Source organism: Portunus trituberculatus, chromosome 6, assembly GCF_017591435.1.
Source record: "Portunus trituberculatus isolate SZX2019 chromosome 6, ASM1759143v1, whole genome shotgun sequence".
NCBI classification, from domain to species: Eukaryota; Metazoa; Arthropoda; class Malacostraca; order Decapoda; family Portunidae; genus Portunus; species Portunus trituberculatus.
In genome coordinates, this window is record NC_059260.1 from 5,449,872 (window position 1) to 5,471,079 (window position 21,208).

Genomic DNA, 21,208 nt, shown 5'->3' on the forward strand with positions numbered 1-21,208 from the left:
TTATTTGTTTTGTTAATTTATTATTATTATATATATATATATTCTTTTTTTTTTATAAAAGTGGATACATTGGCAGTTACAATGGTAACGACTTATAATTCAGTTTGATATGTTTAGGCTTTGTTTTAGTGCATTGTGGGCTGTTCCTCGGCCAGTGCGCGGGACTGGCCGAGGAGGGAGAGGGAGAAGATCAAGGCGCCAGCCACCAACCGGCAAGTTCAGTTTCAGTTTCAGACGAGGAATGACTTGGAGGGTGGCTGTGTGCCGCTGGGGCCTTATGGATTTACGCTGTTCAGGACGAAGACACGGGCCGCGGGTGCCTATGTGTGTATGTGGTGGTGCAAACTTGGTGCCTGGCTGAGAGGGCCAGGGGCACAGGAGCTGCTGCTAATGACGGTCAACAACATTGTGATATAGGTAAGTGACCCACCCTCCTACACAACACTTGTCCAGTCAGCTAGGGGAGTTTGCACAGTTTCTTATTGTAATAAGCGGTGTCTTTGACAATATTATTCCTTGTGATAATTCTGTGTTGTCTACATGGACGGTCAAGTGACATTAGTAAGAGATGGAGAGACTTTCGCCACCATCAGCATTCTGTCTCACTTAAGCCTTCATCACGATGAAATCTGCCATGACAGTTGTATCTGAACATCTAATAGCTAGTCAAAGCATAGTCATGTGGCTCTATTTAGTGACACCAGTGGCGGGAAAACAATGCAGAGTATACTAAATATTAGCTAAACAGCGCTGGCAGGAGGCAGCCGAGCCAACCTCGTCCACTTGACGTTAAACCTTTTAGCTGTTAGACGGCTACCCGGACGGTCTAATAACGGTTGGTGATATAGATTTACGTAACGTAACGGAACTCATTTCAAAATCGACTTAAAAAAAAAAAAAGCCGGATGTTTGATATTTTATGACGAGTGTTTGTGATATCCACAATATTTAAAGCTCTTCAGCCAAATGGTTCTTCTCAAGAATCACTGCTCCACGCCGATCTGTATAATACGTATAGCACAGTGCAGTATATGTAACGTGTTTACCATCAGTGAGAGTTTTGGTGAGTGCTCGGCGGCCTTAGTGTCGTACACAAGCTTTCAAATGTGGTGTGTTCGGCGAGTTTTCTATAAGTCCAGCAAGCCGCGGCTTTTTTGCACCCAAAAATGTGTTTATGGTGGAGGAAACGAATGTTTCCCTCAAACTGCACGTGACTGCATCATATGCTGCCCTCTTCATACCTTTCTTGCTGTAATCAGCTGTTCTGTGATCCCAAAGGCAAGGGTGACCTGTAATGCTCTCTGAGAAATTCTTCAGTGTTTTGTCCACTGACAGATAACATAACTGCTCATCTTGGCCAGCTACTTGGAAGTTGCCTTGGAAATATTCAAAAGCGTCGCACATTCGCACTCCCCAGGGAATGTACACAAACAACTGAGGAACTTTTCATTGCTAGGGTAGAAGAAAAAATATGTATACAAATAAATATTCATCAACTTATTTTGATTTCTTCTGTCACGATAATAGCATTCTTCCGTTTAACAAAAATATTTTTCTAATAAAAGTGTTGATTAGAAACCATAGTTCTTATTTTGACTAAAAATTGGCGCTAGACGAAAACGATGCGTTCCGTCTGACTCAAGACGACGGAAAGAGTTGACAGAAGAGTAAAAAAACGACGGAAATCGCCTGAGACGACGGAAAATGTGCTAGTGTGACGCCGCCTGTTTAACTAGCCATGGTATTGGTATGTATGATTATGTAAAAAGGAAAATATGCTTATTCCTCAACGTTTGGTATGTGATTGTTGGTAGCCGTCAAGTGTCCGTCGCTTGGCACTCAGCCAGTCATTTGTGGGCGCAGATCCTCGAAAGCCGTGCCACGCTGTGGCGGGGATTAGCGACAGCTCGCCATAGTCGCTTGCCACAGACGCTCGTGTGCACGGGACAGCTTCTAAAGTATGGAAACTTACTGAGAGCCACATCCCGCTGAGACGCCATCGTGACGCCAGAGTCGATGGTGTGCTTCCGGCCTAATGGTGTGGCAGTTGTAAAATTTCAGGCTGCAAAGGTTAGATATGCTCTCTTAGAGGTGAGAGACAGCACTGTTGATGCAGCCATGAAAGATGAAACTCAGTCTTTAACTGAAGAGGTTGCTTCATACTGCTTCTGCATTTACACTGTTGTCTGGTATGACCTAACAAAAGTTTAGAATATTGATAAACTACAGCAGTCAGTTAGCATGCACATGGATGTAGCTGTGGACCTATTGAAAAAAAAAAAAGTTGAAGTCTCCCTAGCCAGCTAATGAAATTCTGGCTTTGCTGATGCCCAATCCTCTGCAAAAGAAATGTGCGAGAACATGAATGTGGTTGCTGCTCTAAAGCACAAGAGACTCAAAACTACTAAAGGCAGTTTTCATGTGAGGCTCCCAATGAGCTGCTCAATTATGTACTCAAGAGAATGGAAGTTTTTTTTCTTTTTCATTGTATTTGTTGATGTGTACCTTTCATCTCTAAGAGAAAGAACAAAAATGATGAGTGACATTGCCAATGAATTTAGTATTCTCATAAACTTTCTTGATTTGCCACCTGATGAGCTTGGGAAGCAAGAGGGCGGTGTCATAGTGGATTAGGTGGTGAGCGTGGGATCGGGCAGACGTCCACGCGTAGGTTCGAATCCCACCGCGTACAGCCTTAATTAAATACTTTGTCATTTGTCGAGTGGTTTAAAGTTACTACATGTCACCATGATACCCAGGTTCTAGGTGATTACACCCAAGATGAGCTTCGGGGGTGATATGGGCTCTAATATGGGTAGCACTATAAATAAAATTTGCCTGCGCTACTAATGGGTGGAAGCTGAACAGCGCTTTCCATACACTCTTCAAGTGTGCCTACAGGCGCTATAGGCCATAACGTAAAAAAAAAAAAAAAAAAAAAAAAAAAAATCAGACCTAGTTGTGGAGGAACTGATCGTGGAAATGCAATCTTTTCAAACTTGGCCCAAATGCAAGAGAAGAGCACTTGAACTTTTGATTTTTCTGGTGGAGAAAAATCTAAAGGAAGTATATCCCAATATGTGGATAACATTGAGAATCGTTGTTACCATTCCAGGGACTGTGGCATCTGCTGAGGAGCTCCAAACTCAAGCTGATTAAAACTTGTTTGAAAAGTACAATGTCTATGAGGAATAGCATTAATGAGTATTAATCAGGAAGTGCCTTAACAAATTTCATTTGATGAAACCATAGAAGATGCCTTTGCTGCTAGGAGGTCCAGAAATGTGAAGTTTTAAAGAACATTGGAGATTTTAGTTCAATTTATCTTTTAAGATTGCCTTGTTTGCACATTGTGTTGATTTTTTCAAGAGTTTTGTATCGAATACTATAACCAAACAGAAAAGTAGAAAATTACCTTGCTTTGAAATTTATATTTGATTTTGCACTGTTTTACATTGCTTTTTGGATTTTGCACCTTTTCTGAATATTTGCACTACAGCAGGAGGTATTACTTATTGTAAAGTGTCGCATTGAAAAGAAATAATAAATGTGCATATGCTGCGTTTTGCTTTCTTTTGAGAGAACCGAAGTCCACTCTTGCCTAAGGCACCGAATGACCTAAAGCCTGCCCTGTGTGTGCAGGGCTCTCACTTTTAAGGTAATTACCTTAGTTTAAGATAATTTAGATACTTTTAAGGTAATGTCTAAGGTAATGCAATTTTTAAGGTATTTCTAAGGTAATAAAATGTTAGAGTTCTTGAAACCAGAAAATGCATTAGGCAGAAATCCCAGTAGTCTAGGAGAAGTATTTGATGCTCTACCTTATCTAGACAAAATGTGTGATAAATGTGTAGCAGATATAGAGTGGAGACAGTTAAGCTTAGACTGCCAGTTTGAGGAGGAAAAAGAATCTGCTGAGAACTGGAAAAAACAACTCTTGTTGAAAAATGAAAGAGGAGAGCCAAAATTCCCCAATCTTACAAAAGTAATTGCTTGTGCATTATCCTTGCCGCACTCCAATGCATCTGTAGAAAGGCTCTTCAGTCATTTGAGAAGAATTAAAACTGACATTAGAGGTAGTTTGAAAAGTACTAGTCTGGTAAGTTTACTGCATACCAAAAATGGACTTAAAAGGAAAGGCATTTCCAGTCATCAGTTGACTGCAGATAAACAACTCCTGTTAGATTTAGAAAGAGTTAAAAGTAATGCTACGGATGAGGAAGCCAAGAATCTCATATCGAAGCAGTTTGAGTAGTTGTTCTACTATAAATCATAGTAGGACTTTCTCTAGTGTGATAATGCTTTGGACAGTGTAACTGTCTATTTGTAATTGATTTTTTTTTATTTTGTAAGGATAAATATTCTTTATATTGAAGAAGGAAAGGGCATTAATTTTCGTAATGATTTTGTTTTTGCTAAAGTTGTGTATGTATCAGGTCTACTGTAATAAAAGTTCTCATAATTATGCAGTACGTATTATGTTTGATTGCTACCTAAAACTAAATCTATTCAGTTGCATATGTCATTAAAGGTACCGTGAGTATAGAATGTGCACTTATATCAAGTATATATATATATATATATATATATATATATATATATATATATATATATATATATATATATATATATATATATATATATATATATATATATATATATATATATATATATATATATATATATATATATATATATATATATATATATATATATATATATATATAAATATATATATATATATATATATATATATATATATATATATATATATATATATATATATATATATATATATATATATATGAAAAAAACTAAGGTAATTTTCAGGGATATGGTCCAACAGATCTAAGGTAATTTGGTGAAATCTAGAGTAAAAATCGGCAACATCTAAGATAATGCTTTCTTCTACTTGTGGTGTGGCATGTGGCGTGAAGTCGGGGAGAGGGATGGGCCTGGCCTGCCATTGCTTTTCTTTTGTTGTCATTGTTGTTGCTATTGCGTTGTTTACAGTGTAAGTAGGAGGGGGAGGAGGAGTAAGAAAATAGTGGAAATGGAGTAGGCGGCGGCGTTGTTGGAGGGACGAATATTTCTCTTATTACTACCTCCTCTCTGCAGTGCTTTTCTATTCCTTGTACACTGAAACTTTTATATTCAAGTGGATATATTGACAGTTAGAATGATAATGACATCAATTAGTTTGACATGTTTATGCCTTATATTTTAATCTGGTTTAGTATATAGCATAAGTGGAACTAACGCATTGTGGTTTGTCCAGCTTCGGCCAGCGCGTGCAGCCACTGGCGGCTGGCCGAGAAGTGGAAAAAAAAATAAAATAAAATAAATAAATAAATAAATAAAAATAAAAAAAATCGGCCGACCGGCATAATTTTTAGCACAATTTTGAATGATTGTAGCACATTTCTTACTTAAAAACTCCCAAATAACTAAAAACGATAAATAGAGGCGAATATCCTACCGCGCAACATTTCATCGAGATCTTTTCTGTCCGACTGGCGAAATATAATCTTGAGGTGGTGGTAGCATGTGAGGTCAGTACATGCACACTTTTTCAGAATCTGAGCGATATTGTTTTTACATCTTGTGATTGTGTACTGAGCAATTGTACGGCAAAAATCAGTCATATCTACTCTTGCATAAGGTAGGCTTTGGTGCAAAGAATAGTAAGGAACTGACCCGTGTGCATCAACGTAATGTGGAGTCATGGGGGAAAAAAAAAGTTTGAACTTCGAATTTATAGTATGAGTTTTTTCCACTTTTAGTTAACCATATACTCACCCCCGATTCTTTCTTTACAGTACGGTAGTAGCTGTCCATATATGCAGCCCGTTTCTGTTTTTACTCTAGAAATAGCTATCCATATTATCTAACCTTGGTTTTTTTTTTTTTTTTCACGAGTAGGAACCCTTACAAGTATATCCACGTTAATCCAACCGCCCTGTATTGACACTAGTAGCTGACCTTATCAACCTCCCTGTTTCTACACTAGTATTATCCATTACCTAAAGGTCAATCCCAGCTGTTTTCACACTGTATACAGCCCTTGAGTACGTGCATCTATAACATTATGTCCCGCCTCTCCTTAATTCCTTATTTATATTGTATTGAATACTTTGTTATGAGGGTAGTTGATTTCTGAAGCAGATAATGTACGAGTTATAAGTCGTACTTTTTTTTTATTAATTTATTTATTTTTTATGTTCCTCTTAATGTGATAAACGGACCAACTGGCCTGGCTGAAAAAATAATCAAAATTTATTTACAACGGATTCTTTATTATTAAGCTGTATGAATCCTCCATTTAATCATGTTAAAAACACTTGTTATTATACGACCAATCAAGTGACTCCATATAGTATGCTTAGTTGATAATATGTTAGCATAATTCTAGCATATTTTCGTATTACATTTAGCATATTTTAGAATATCTTCACTGCAAGGTTGCCATATTTTCACCATAAAATTTAGTAACATTGCACACGAACCTCCTTCCTCCGTTCTGGCTCCGAGAAGTAACACTCTTCCTAGATGGACAATGATCTACATACCTATGTCAGAAAACCAAACACTGGCAGAAATGGTGCTGTCAGGGATATATATATATATATATATATATATATATATATATATATATATATATATATATATATATATATATATATATATATATACATACATACATACATACATACATACACACACGCAACTTCATTTAAAGACTTTTAAAAGTGGTCAGGGTGCAGTGCAGAAGAGTTATAGAACATGTTTCTATGAGTAAGGAAACGTATCATATCATTTATCAATGTGTCATGCTGGGGTCACACTATTTATTTTTTATTTTTTTATTTTATTTTTTTTTTTTTACTACGACTTCCTCGACGGTCGTAGGAGGGCTGTCGCCGACAGTAATGGCGTCATTTTAACGGCTTTTGGCCTGCCTTAAGATGTCGTGAGTCAAGTCGTACGTTAACTCGGCGATATCGTAGAAGCATTACGACGATCGAGCACTGCATTCGACTGTCGGCAAGAGAGTCACGACAAGCAAAGCCATTACATCGGGCGTACGATGACGTTATAAAGAGATAGCATGTCGGACGTGCTGCTAACGACATCGTTCGACATCGAACGAGTAAAAAATCGTTGAAATACTGAGTTACGACTGGTCTTTGAACATACGTTTGGCAGTGATGCACGAAAACGTTGTCGCTAGAATGGTTGTGATCAGTGTGACCGCTCGTTCGTTGTCGCCAGTTTAAAAAGAAAAACTAGCCCCAGTTTATCCACCGAAAACGATGCGACAGAGGAAGGGCATGATGTCCCATCGTCGTCCCAAGATCTTGGGACATCTTTAGACATCGCAGGCCCATTGGACATGGGTATGGAGGGGCCGCCTCCGAGATCAGGAGTGAACATCCACCTTCAGAACCCAACGAAGGTGGACGTCCTTCGTTTTGCATGTCCTTCTTGCACTGAAATGCTCCCAATCGTTACGACAGTCGTATACAATCGCAGAAAATTGGTCTGTATCTGTCGGGGGCGTCGTAGTAAAAAAAAAAAAAAAAAGCTGTAGTGTGACCCCAGCATCATTGTATGGAGTTGTGCTTCATTGACTGACCTGGAACACATGGTACAGAAGTGACTGGCCGAACCTGTCGCCTGCTATCATGCCGTGAGTGCCGCCTTGCAGGAGTGTCACCATTCCCTCCGTATCAGGCACCAGGTCCATTTTATCTTTAATTTTTTTTACTAGAGTATCTTGTGAATTTTTCAGCTTTGTGTGCAGGATATTGCCAGTGTCAAGGATTGCTATTCTGTTGAAAGGAAAGTGAATTGATAATAGATAAATGAATAGTAAACAAATGAAAGTGGTAACAGTAACAACAACAGCAACAGCAATAATGATAATGACAATGATTATGATAATAATGATAATAATAATAATTAACTTGTAGACCCTACAATGTAGCTTAAAAATACAATGGACAAACATAGGAAAATGAATGTTCAGACACACACACACACACACACACACACACACACGCAGTCAGAAAATGGTATGTGGAAAAAAGGAATGCGGAGGAACCCCTAGAGGGAGCAGTAGGTGGACCGTAATGTATACTAATATAGATGGGATACTGTCAAGTAGATTAGAATTACAAGACTATGTGATGGTGGAGAAGCCTGATATAGTGTGTTTGACTGAGACAAAATTACATGAAAAAACAAAGGTAAATTTGGATAATAAATATAATATATGGAGAAAGGATAGAGAGGGTAAAGGTGGAGGAGGAGTTATGATTATGACGAAGAAGGAGATAAATGTGGATAAGGTTTGGTATGGGAAGAACAACGCAGAAGTGATAAGCATAAGGTTAAAAAGTGATGGAAAAGAATTAATAATCATGGTGACCTATGTACCTCCTAAAACAAATTCTTGGACATTAAGGGAATACGACAATATGATCAAGGATACTTTACAGAGTTTGGAAAGTGTATTAACTGGAAAAAGAAAGGTGATACTAGTAGGAGATTTTAATTGTAAAGAAGTGGATTGGGAAAATCTAGTAAGTGGTGTTGGAGAGGAAGCATGGGGAGAGAGATTCCTTAATCTAATGATGGAAAATATGATGGAACAGAGGGTGAAAGAAAATACTAGATATAGAGGAGATGATGAACCGGCTAGACTGGATTTGGTGTTAACACGAGAAGTGTACCTATGTGGGGATATACAATATAAATGTCCATTGGGAAGAGTGATCATGTGGTTATGGAAATGCAGATGGCAATAACACAGCGAAGGAGAGATGAGACATACAGGAGTGGTAGATTGAATTATAGAAAGATGGACACAGAAAATTTGAAAAATTATTTCAGAACATTAGATTGGGAGATGTTACAAATCAGAGAAGTGCAAAAAAATATGAGATTTTTATGAAATATTATAAAGAAGGAGTTATGAAATTTGTACCAAAGTATAAACCGAGAGAGGAAGGAAGAAAGGATTGGTTTAATGCAACTTGTGTTAAGGCTAAAGAAAAGAGAGATGTGGCTTGGAAAAGATGGAAAAGAGCAGGAATATACTAAATAAGGAGAATTATAGAGTGGCAAGAAATGAGTATGTGAGGGTAAGGAGGAGGAAGAAAGAAAATTTGAAAAAGATATTGTAGACAAGAGTAAGGAACATCCAAAATTGTTTTACAGGTTCATAAATGGTAAACTTAAAAGAGAGAGTCCATTGAAAGATTAAAAGGAGAGCAAGGGATAGTAGATGACCCTAAGAATATCGCGGAATTGCTAAATAATAGGTTTCAACAAGTATTTACTAAAGAAACAATGTTTGTAAAGCCTCAGAATGTAGAAGGAAATGTGCACATGGATGACATTAAGATACCTAAAAAGGAGTTATATAAAATGTTGGAGGAACTTAAAGATGATAAAGCGATGGGACCAGATGAAGTTTCAGGCAAATTATTGAAGGAATGTAGAGAAGAATTGATAGATCCATTATATGATATTATAAGGTGCTCATTAGAAACCGGGGAAGTACCGGTAGAGTGGAAAAGAGCTGAAGTGGTGCCCATTTATAAGGGAGGCAGTAAGGAAGAGCCTCTTAACTATAGACCTGTGTCTTTAACAAGTGTGGTCGGTAAGATTTGTGAGAGGGTGATAAAGAAATATTGGATACGGTTCCTGGAGGATCATAAGTTATTATCGGATCATCAATTTGGCTTTAGGAAAGGGAGGTCATGTGTAACAAATCTACTGAGCTTTTATTCAAGAGTGGTTGACAAAATACAAGAGAGAGAGGATGGATGGACTGTGTATATTTGGATTTAAAAAAGCTTTTGACAAGGTACCTCACATGAGACTGCTATGGAAATTAGAGATTTATGGAGGACTGAAGGAAAAGTGTTAAAGTGGATGGAAAACTACTTGAGATGGAGGGAGATGAGAACGGTAATAAGGGATGCAAAGTCGGACTGGTTGGTGGTGGAGAGTGGAGTCCCACAAGGTTCAGTGCTGGCACCAATACTTTTCCTTGTCTATATTAATGATATGCCAGAGGAGTAAACAGTTATATTAATTTGTTTGCGGATGATGCGAAGTTGTGTAGGTGTGTGAAGAGTGAAGAAGATTGTGAAATTTTACAGGCAGATCTGGATAGGATTTGGGAGTGGAGCAAGAGGTGGGAGATGGAATTTAATCTGAGCAAAAGTCATGTAATGGAGATGGGGAAGAGTGGAAGACGGCCAAGAGGGTCATATAAGATGGGTGAAGGAGTAGTGTTGAAAAAGGTGGAAAAGGAAAAGGATTTGGGAGTGATAATACAAGACCATGGGCAGTTTGAGGCTCATATTGACAAGATGTTTGGAGAAACATATAATTTGATTAGAAATATTGGATTAGCCTTTCATTATATGGATAAAGATATGATGAAGAAATTAATTAGTACGGTAATTAGACCAAGATTGGAATATGCTGGGTGGTTTGGTCCCCTTATAAAAAGAAGCATATAAGGAAGTTGGAGAGATTGCAGAGAATGGCAACAAAAATGGTTCCGGAATTGGCAGAAATGACCTATGAGGAGAGATTAAAAGAAATGAATTTGCTTACCTTGGAACAAAGAAGAGAAAGAGGAGATTTAATACAGGTTTATAAACTGTTGAACGGTTTGGATGAAGTGGATAATGAACAAATGATGTTGAGAGAGGAAAATTTAAATAGAACTACGAGATCGCATAGTAAAAAGATAGGGAATATGCTTGAAGGATGTGAAGAAATATAGTTTCCCATAGAGATGTGTGGAGGTGTGGAATAGTTTGAGTGAGGAGGTGGTGTCAGCAAGGAGTGTGCATAGTTTTAAAGGAAAGTTGGATGTGTGTAGATATGTAGACGGGGCCACACGAGTATGATACCCAGGCCCTGTAAAATTACAACTATAAAAAACTATAAAACTATATAGGTAAAACACACACACACACACACACACACACACACACACACACACCTTAAATCACTCTCCGTCAGCTGGAAAAGATTGTGGATGCGAGGCTGGTATGCTGGGCTGGTGAGGAGCGCCGTAAGGTTGCTGGTGTAACCAACGGTGATAACGATGCCAAACAGAAGCCAACTAGTGATGAAAAGCCTTAGAGCCGAGGAGCGGGGCAGGTCCGGGGTTCCCTGACCCACCAACAACCGTAAGAGAAAAAGTCCGTCTCTTCTCTCCAGCCACGGCTGTCCGAACAGTGTACCCTGCAGGTATGGACGTGTTGCTTTCAGTGTTCTCATCCATACAGTGTTATGTAAGACAGGATTTAAAACGTGTTACTACATAGGTCATGATACAATATGATCAAGCCTTACGTACTCTCTCTCTCTCTCTCTCTCTCTCTCTCTCTCTCTCTCTCTCTCATCACGTTATCAACTAGACTTGTCCATACATAGTTACAATTTTTTGCAGTTGCAATTTTTCACATACCTTAAGGTACAAAAATAGTGTAGCGGCGACAAGACACATCACGATGGCTATCCACACGTGGTGTGTGAAGTTGTTGTAGATACTCATCCATTTTGGCAACAATTTTGGATTTAAAAGGAATATACGATAGTTGTCGTGCCAGCATGGGACAGAGGCGTCAAGCAACAATGAGCGCTCCAAAGACAAGTAAAGATTATTAATACTGAAATGTTTCTCTCTATTGTAAAGCACGGCCAGAAGGTTAGACCATGGCCTGGTTCCTTTCGTCAGCGTGTATGTGAAGTTGAGCACAGGAGACAAACTCTTTAGCATTTTAACGGAAATCCCTTGGACGGGTTCTTCAGCGTCCATCTGGTATGTGAATGGCCTTTCTGTGAGCCACAATAATTCAAACTGGAAACCATAAAAACTTGAGAACCTGTCCACGAATAAGTCTCTCCAGCTGACGAATAACTCAGTGTCCCACTCCCCAAGTAGCACTGGGACCTCCGACAGAAAGGATAAGAGAGTGTAAACCACTAGTGTGGGTGATGACAACACTTGTGTCTCGTTGACGAGTTCCGTGATGAGAGCCAGGTGTTCTACTTGGTTGAGTGCTTCATGTCCTAAAATCGCTGCAGCTTTAGTCACTCCAAGGCTAAACAGGAGGAGATTCTTCGGTGTCCAGCTACTCAAAAGTATCTGTAGAAGATCAGGTCTATGGCGAACAAATATAAAGATATGTAAAATACTTGCCCTGCAGCTGACCCGCCTCAGAGTATCCTCTAGTGCGGTTGGACTCGTATGCTGTGATAAGTTTTGGCCGATGCTCAGAAAGATATGTGGTATTTGCTGTAAAGCTGGCAAATCCATAGCAGCCTGTGCGATGTCTGTTGCAAGAGTAACATCTGTGTGGAGAATCACTGTTTTTCCTTTCGCGATCCCAGTGAGCACTTCCTCCAAAACTTCTAACTTCTCTCTTATTTTTAAACCAGGTGATGTCAAACTTGAATGTAAAAATAATAAGGAGAGAAAGCTAATTAACTTCATAATCATTCACCCAAAAAACACATCGGGTTGTTTCGTCCGCTGTGGAGGGAAGCAACGCACAGACTCCTGAGGATGATGCAGGATTCGCCTCTCCAAGTACCACATTAAGATGGCATTAGGTGACGCGGTCCTGCCACGAACCATCGATCCAATTCAGCGATTTTTGTTGTTTTATTCTTCTTGGTAATGATTGTTATTACATTTAAAAGTATAATGTGAAGGGCTGGCAGGCATCCAATAATCAAACTTTCGCCATCCACATAACATCATTACAAACGACAAGATGTACGACTTGAGCATTCAGACTATCTGGTAATAATGATCATGAACTATGACTCGGAAAGAAACTTATTACCCAGTGAATGGTAACGTTAATAGTCGCCATGAAACCGAAACTGTTACCTTGGCGCAATATTTATTTGAATTATGTATTGAAATTACGTCTGCCGTTTTCCATTATGTACGGTGCCTTGTGGCACCCAATGATTTATAGCTCAAACTAGGGAGGTTTTAGATTTTCTTCTCACACACACACACACACACACACACACACACACACACACACACACACTAGTGACAGTATGAAGTATGAAGTATGAACACACACACACACACACACACACACACACACACACACACACACACACACCGCGTAGTGTAGTGGTTAGCACGCTCGGCTCAAAACTGAGAGGGTCCGGGTTCGAGTCCCGGAAAGCGGCGAGGCAAATGGGCAAGCCTCTTAATGTATGGCCCCTGTTCACCTATAGCAGTAAATAGGTACGGGATGTAACTCGAGGAGTTGTGGCCTCGCTTTCCCGGTGTGTGGAGTGTGTTGTGGTCTCAGTCCTACCCGAAGATCGGTCTATGAGCTCTGAGTTCGCTTCGTAATGGGGAAGACTGGCTGGGTGACCAGCAGACGACCGTGGTGAATTACACAGAGAAGGGGAACGGATGTCAACAGATGACGCAGGAACCCCACAGAACACCTGACTTCTGATCTTTCTAAGATTTCCGATTGGGCAGAGAAAATCTAGTAATTTTGAATGCCTCAAAAACTCAATTCCTCGATGAATCAACTTACACAACCTTCCAGACAACTATCCCCACTCAACTGTCCCCTCTTCCATACTGAATATCCTCGGTCTGCCCTTCACTCATAATCTTAACTGGAAACTTCACATTTCATCTCTTGCTAAAATAGCTTTTATGAAGTTAGGCGTTTTGAGGCGTCTCCGCCAGTTTTTCTCGCCCCTCCAACTGTCAACTTTGCACATGGGCGTTATCCGCCCCTGTATGGAGTTCTCTTCGCAAGTTTGGGGGGATTCCACTCATACAGTTTTATTAGATAGGGTGGAATCAAAAGCTTTTCGTCTCATCAACTCCCCTCTGACTGACTGTCTTCAGCCTCTCTCACCGCCGAAATGTTGCATCTCTTTCTATCTTTTATCGCTATTTTCATACTAACTGTTCAACTGATCTTGCTAACTGCATGCCTCCCTTCTGTGGCCTCGCTGCACAAGGCTTTCTTCCTCTCATCCCTATTCTGTCCAACTCTCTAACGCAAGAGTTAACCAGTATTCTCAATCATTCATACCTTTCACTGGTAAACTCTGGAACTCCCTCCCTGCTTCTGTATTTCCGCCTTCCTATGAGTTGTCTTCTTTTAAGAGGGAGGTATCGAGGCATTTGGTCCCTAATTTTGACTGACGCTTTTCTTTCCTGCAGAGAACCAGCACCCAAGTGGGCCTGTTTTTTTATTATTTTTTTTTTCCCTTGGCTGGCCCTCTATTCTACATAAAAAAAAGTGTGTGTGTGTGTGTGTGTGTGTGTGTGTGTGTGTGTGTGTGTGTGTGTGTGTATATATATATATATATATATATATATATATATATATATATATATATATATATATATATATATATATATATATATATATATATATATATATATATATATATATATATATATATATATATATATATATATATATATATATATATATATATATATATATATATATATATATATATATATATATATATATATATATATATTAGGATCGACCGATTTACGGCCGGGTCGAATATTGACGCCGATATTAAGCATTTTGACGCATATCGGCATTGGTCTTTTTTTTTTTATAAATTCGACGGCCGATAAGAGATAAATTTAAAACTTGGTTATTTTTGGCTGTGATGCAGCCGCGCCTCTCTGTCTGCTGTCACTACTCTGTCTTCAGCGTTGTCACACCCACAGCACCATCTGATTGGTTACGAGCAGAGCCACAAGCCTCCTGTCATGTGTTCCTGCGTCCTTTAATATTCAAGGCTCACAAGCCTCTTGTCATGATGTGTTCCCGCATCCTGTAAATGTCACAATTAATACATTATTTAAGTTTTCTAACATTATTCAATTTCGTTCATGACAAGAGGCTTGTGAGCCTTGAACATTAAAGGACGCAGGAACACATGACAGGAGGCTTGTGAACCTTGACATAAATTTACAAGCGCAGGAACTCATCGGCCCTCGCGACGAGACTCTGGCCAGCTGTGGTGAGTTGCCAAGTACGAATAAAACTGTAATAAAATAACGCTGTGTTATGTTTAATGTAGGCTACATTCTTTTCATTTATAAACCAACAAAAATAATAATCTCATCTTTGAATAGTTTTTGTAGGTATTTGGGTGTTTGCATTGTACACATCTTGCAGGCGCGGATCCAGAAAATCTATTTGGGGGGGGCCCGCCGCCCTCAAGATAGTGAAGACCAATGGATAGTGATTAGTGATGGCGGTTTTTTGCTTAAAATTCTCAGCTCTGAGCTCTCGAACAGTCAACGCGCCTGCAAATTACTGCTAGTGCAAATAGCACGTATTGTAGTGGTTACATAGAGACATGACCGCCAGTAGTTGCAGTGATTGTAACTAATTAGTAGTCACTATAAACAAGTGTCGGTGGAGAGACGATTCCCGGCATCATCGCCATCCTCATCCACGGTCTCACGCCGCCATGCCAGTAAACACATTCCATTTATGAGTGGTATAACACATGAAGATCTGACCAAAGCTGAACTTTCAATCTGTATGCAATAACCTATTTACATGCTTCTGACATCTTCAACAACAATACACTATCAGTTAGAGGAAGAAATACAAGAAAATGCGGAAATTCATGAGAGGAAGCTCACCTCTGGATACAGCGTGCTACATTCCTCCTCGGTCTTCTTGTCCCCCGATCAGCTGTGCAACGTCATTTTCTATTATTTATAATAAAAGAGCATTTATTATTTTTAGGGTTAACTATTTTTTTATTCATCCATCCACTAAATTTAACTTATTGCTTGCATGTGAGGAATGAGGTCACATATTTTTCCTAGGCCTTTAAATTTAGTTCTATAATAAACAATATACGTTTTCGACTTCCGTAACTTAAATACTGAAAGTAAATAAAGAAAATTCTAAGTTCTCCAGAAATGCAAACGAAAGGTACAAGTTATTGTTTTGATTATCACAGAAAGTGGACATTTTAGCAGATTTTAGCAGACATTTCGTCCGATACCCTCGGCCCCTCTCCATCGTCCCTGGGTTGCTGGGAACGGCCCCATATGAGTATATACGCGTAGATTCTTAGATGAGTGCGGGGACCTGGCCTTTGGGCACGTGCCTGCTGTGCCCTGGCCCTGAAGGAGAGTGAAAAGTTGCATCAGATACAGAAAAAAAAATAGTATCCCGTCCACCTCCACATAGCGGCCCGAGCCCGAGCCATCTCCCCCCCTTCTCCTGCATCAGCGCCTGCATTATGCATATATATACCTATACGGCCGACGACACGTTCCGCTGCTTTCCGCATTATAGTTGCAGCAGATTACAATAATTATTTTAAGCGATTTTGTTCTGTACCCACTATCAGCATATGGCATACAGTCGAGATTTTTAAAGGGGAGCGGAGATTTTGGGGGGGGCCCGGGCCCCCTGGGCCCCCCCCTGTATCCGCGCCTGACATCTTGATATTACAGGTTACAGCGACACACGGCGGCATCCTAATGCTGCTGCTGCTGCTGCTGATCCTCCTCCTCCATTCTGCCCAAGCGGTTCCCGCAACACACGTCACCGCTATATTTTCACCTTCAATTTTTAACTAAATAAAGCAAAAAGCAGCATATGTTAATAGAGTATTTTTTAATCAGATCCACTTGAACTATCATATCCCTGCGTATGTACCTTAACTCGCGGGACACCCTGTATATATATATATATATATATATATATATATATATATATATATATATATATATATATATATATATATATATATATATGACTTACTAAAGAATCAAAGGTAAGCAGAGAGAGTAATAGAACAGTAGTGAAAACGTGGCAACACTGTACAGAGACGCTTCCCCACCCCCACGGCCGTAAATTAAGGCTGGTCAGACTATAGTGAATAAATATATCACATCATTACTAGTCTTATAATGTATTCATTGGATGCCATAAATGAAATGGTTGCCACCACCGCCAAGATGGCGCTCTTAAATGTTAAGCTTCTCCCGTCATGGTTCTTCACAACGAAACGCTTGTTTATCTCTGTGGGATAACTAATTTATACATGACCTTTGTACCACCTGTGTGAGTCTCTACAGACCTTTCTCACGTCTCTCTACAGTCATTGATAAGGAAAACGTCCCCAAAGTTGGACGTAGCTCACCTCTCACTCACCTCCGCCGGCCACGTGGAATAACACACGACCCTCTCTGTTTAACCGTCTGGAGTGACGGCGTCTGCATCCATCACCTCATCCATACTGTCCTTGGTGCCAAACCGTGCCTGAGACTGTTGAACATTTGCTCCTGCAGTACCCTCGCTTTGCACACAAATCCTTGCTCTGGGAGTAAATAGTGTTGACCTGTGCACTCTAGTGGACCACTGGCCACCAGGCGCCGCGGTGGCAGGCGTCCGTCCACCCCTCAAGACAATGGGCCGTCATCCGCCGCACCTGTGCCTTCCCCAAGAGGTGAGAACAGGTACCACGCCAGTGATGATGCAGACACTTAGCAGGGCACACATGGTCACATTGATCGTCACGGCCTTTTGACATCAAACAACAGGCTCACCTCGGGTCATCACTAGCAGACATCTATGGCTTCCAAGACTATGCCCTGCCTTGAAACTCGAACATGCCCGGGTCTTCCGGCAGAAGACTAAACGGCTCACCAGAATGTAACCAAGTAACCTGTCTGCCACCAATACCTTCGGGGCAATAGTATGTGACACCACACCCAGAAAGTCCTCAACTCCACAACGAGCACAAGATTCAGAGGGTCACAACAGCTAAGACACCACTGGTAGACCTACTCCCCAAATCGGGCACTGGACACAACAGTCACCAGACTGAGGATTGGCCACACCTGCCTCAATGCCTACCTGCACAGGCTGGGCATCACTGACTCTCCCCACTGTCCCTGATACCCTACACAGCCTGACACCCCAGAACACTGCCTTCGTCACCATTCACACCGTGTGGCCCTCCTCCATTCACTGTCTGCTATTCACCCACACAGGCCAACACTAACTGACCTCCTGGGTGGCTGCACAAATACCACTCAGGCTTTCAAGACTCTCAACCTCACCAGGACTTTCCTACAGAAAACAAATCAATTCCACCGCATATAGCCTGAACACATCACCACCGCATACTGCACCTTTGGGGCATTAGAGGCAGTGACACACAGCCTGCACGGGTCCAACAAACCCCTAAGTAGAAGAAGCCTGCACACCCATCAACTCACCAACACGAGCAAACTAAGCCTGGTCAGAGGTGAGCAGTGTATCTGTGTGATGGGCAGGGCATTCTGTACTTACAAACATTTATTTATTTATGTTTTTGAGGTAATATTAATGAAATAAAAATATATAAGATTCTGACACATTGTGTCAAGAAGCTTATAACAAGTATGTCATGAACAGAAGGTATTGTTGCAGGTCTTTGCTCGGGTCACTGGAATTCCTTACTCACCTCATCAGTAATTTTCATCCTGAATATTTTGAATCCCATATGTACATGTTGCTAAGTAATGTAACACTGCCAGTGATTTTATTTTGGAAAATAATTTTTTAAGGGGGAAGAAAGCTTGACAGTTGGGTTTTATTGTTTCAATCAATACAGTATGTGACTATGACCCTTCACAGGCTGTACATTTCACTGTTTGCAGCATTTCTAGCCCCACTTTACCCTCTCAAAGTTTAATAATAAGATTGTTTTATGGAGGAAGTGTCCACAATGTAAATAATAAGATTGTTTTATGGAGGAAATGCCCACTATGTAACCTAACCTACTGGTTAGCTTAAATAGTGTTAGATTAGGTTAGAAGCATCTTTACAGTTCTTATAAGGAATAATGATATTTTATTGTCTTGTAAGTTCTGCCCACTGGAGAACTGAAGAACAGACAGGTGGAGTTGCCTGGCATGCTGCCCAACGAAACGTGTCTTACAGTTCAGGTAAATTTACAGTTTCACCATACTCTCACTTCAGGATGAAAGTTTTTTTCTGGTACTTTTGGACCTGTTTGGAATGAAACTGCACTTTGTTTCTGTCTCAAATCAGCACTTTTTATATTCCCTTCTTTCCGCAAAAAAAAAAAAAAAAAAAATCTATTCTCTCAGAAAATACTGTATTGCCATGATGAAAAAAAAATAATAATGATATTACAAAACAGACTGAAATGTACCAGAAGAAAATAGATTTGTTATAAAGTACCACAAAAGTAATAGTCCAAAATTTTGACCGTTACTGCTGTAGAGAGTACTCGTTGGCTATGATAACCTATTGAAACTTATTTTATTCAGCCTAACCTAAGGTAACCTACTTGAGGTGACACACACTGCTGATACATCTCCCTCAGAACAAATTAACTTATCAAACCCAATTAACCAAAGCAAACTACCCTAACCTGACTAACAACACTAAGAAATCAATATGAAGTCATTATGTACCTACCTTATTTCTCTTCGTAAAGTCTGGTGATACAATGGAAATAATTGAGGTGACACCCTGCCCATGCAAACATCCTCCATAGACTGATTTAAATTGAGTTGCATCTCTCCACAAACTGCTCTGATTGGCTGGATTTATTATGTATTATTTTTGTTGGTCAAGCTGCATGCTCAAGCAAAGAACCAATCACTGTCATTGATTTCACTCATCCACAAATACGTAACAATAAGCACTCACAAATGAGCACACCTAATGCCTTTCCTCGGTGCCCGTCAGTCCATCATATGCTTGGGTGTTGCAGCACACCAGCTCATTCCCTCCAAAAAATGGTAAATCTAAAAATTGTTAACTTTATAAACAATTTGCAATGGGTATATGGATTCAAATTACTCAGAATTTTGTTTAATGGTTGTTACATTAAAAAAAAAGAAAAGCAGGCATATTAATATGTCATAGCCTGGTTATGACATTCTGGATCAAAATGATGTCTGGTGTTGGCCAAATTTGACCAGTAAAACTTGCCGAATGATACTTTCTGTGCATGTGATAAAATGAAATATCAAAGTATATATCTCTTTGCTGATATTTTATACACTTTTCTTGTGTTTTGAGTGCATTTCATCTTTTGGGTGTCTTTTATAATCCTAGTCTGTAAAGACAAACTGCAAGTATTTATAACAGAATGTTTTATTATTAGCGATTATGGAGTAAGGGGGAATTATGATGTACGGAGCATGTCTAGCAGCTGTCCAGGGTCACAGGCCATTCACAGAGGCGAGAGGTCCCTTGCCTTGCTCCTCAGATTCTGCCTTGTTAAGGTAACACTCAATCTCGTGTGTTGCTTCTTCAGTCCTGTCCTACATCGTGAATGTGAATATGATAGAAATGGGTAGGCAGGACAGATTTAACTCTGAAGGCCATTAACACATTCCCTGCGATGTGTATCACTGGTGGTACATGATGCATTCTCAACTGTTGTATATTGTGTCACCCATAGTACATTTGCTTGTATACACACACAAAAATTCCATTTTCTTCAAACCTCTTTTTCTTTTGATTTAGCATGTAATATTATTTTATTCTTGCTAACTAAGGATGTAATTAAAGTGTGACAAAACATTTTGTTATATTTAGTATGAGTACAAAAAAAAAATCATTCATTTTCTATAAATTTCTAGTATTGAGCTAAATTTGGCCTTATGATTGTATATTTAAACCTATTTCAGAATAAAATAAATAAAAGTTCAATTGCTACTCAAATATGATATCCTTCACAGCCATTGAAAGCCTTTGTATAATTGGTTCACCCTCTTTCATTATTTTCATTTCATTGATTGCTTATTGATTGAAATACGTATTGTATCATCTGAAGTTTTTATTTTTACGTTAAGGCCTATAGCGCCTGTAGGCACACTTGAAGAGTGTGTAAGAAACGCTGTTCACCTTCCGCCCATTAGTGGCACAGGCAATTTTATTTATAGTGGTACCCATATTAGGGCCCATATCACCACCCAAGTTCATCTTGGGTGTAAGGAAATTATACCTCCACCTAGAACCTGGGTATCATGGTGACATGTAGGTAACTTTAAACCACTCGACAAATGACATAGCTTCAAAGCGGTATGTGGTGGGATTCGAATCTACGCGTGGACGTCTGCCCGATCCCACGCTCACCACCTTATCCA

General features: G+C 39.7%; 1 protein-coding gene and 1 long non-coding RNA gene across 3 annotated transcripts in view; one reads left to right on the top strand and one right to left on the bottom strand.

The window, feature by feature from the left end:
- The window catches only part of LOC123517601 (ionotropic receptor 40a-like), a 72,144-nt gene that overhangs the window by 1,969 nt on the left and 48,967 nt on the right, over positions 1-21,208 (bottom strand). Inside the window, exons 2-3 of the mRNA XM_045277869.1 lie at positions 11,030-11,274; positions 7,637-7,832 (exon numbers count right to left, since the gene is read on the bottom strand). Of these exons, the coding sequence (XP_045133804.1) occupies positions 7,637-7,832; positions 11,030-11,274 (441 nt within the window). The remainder of the gene's footprint in view (positions 1-7,636; positions 7,833-11,029; positions 11,275-21,208) is intronic.
- LOC123517702 lies at positions 147-17,920 on the top strand. 2 transcript variants are annotated; one of them, XR_006678547.1, is made up of 3 exons: positions 147-417; positions 11,050-11,280; positions 17,194-17,920. It is a non-coding gene; the product is annotated as an uncharacterized LOC123517702 (long non-coding RNA). The 2 variants fall into 2 exon arrangements; XR_006678548.1 differs by lacking the exon at positions 17,194-17,920 and adding an exon at positions 16,544-16,679.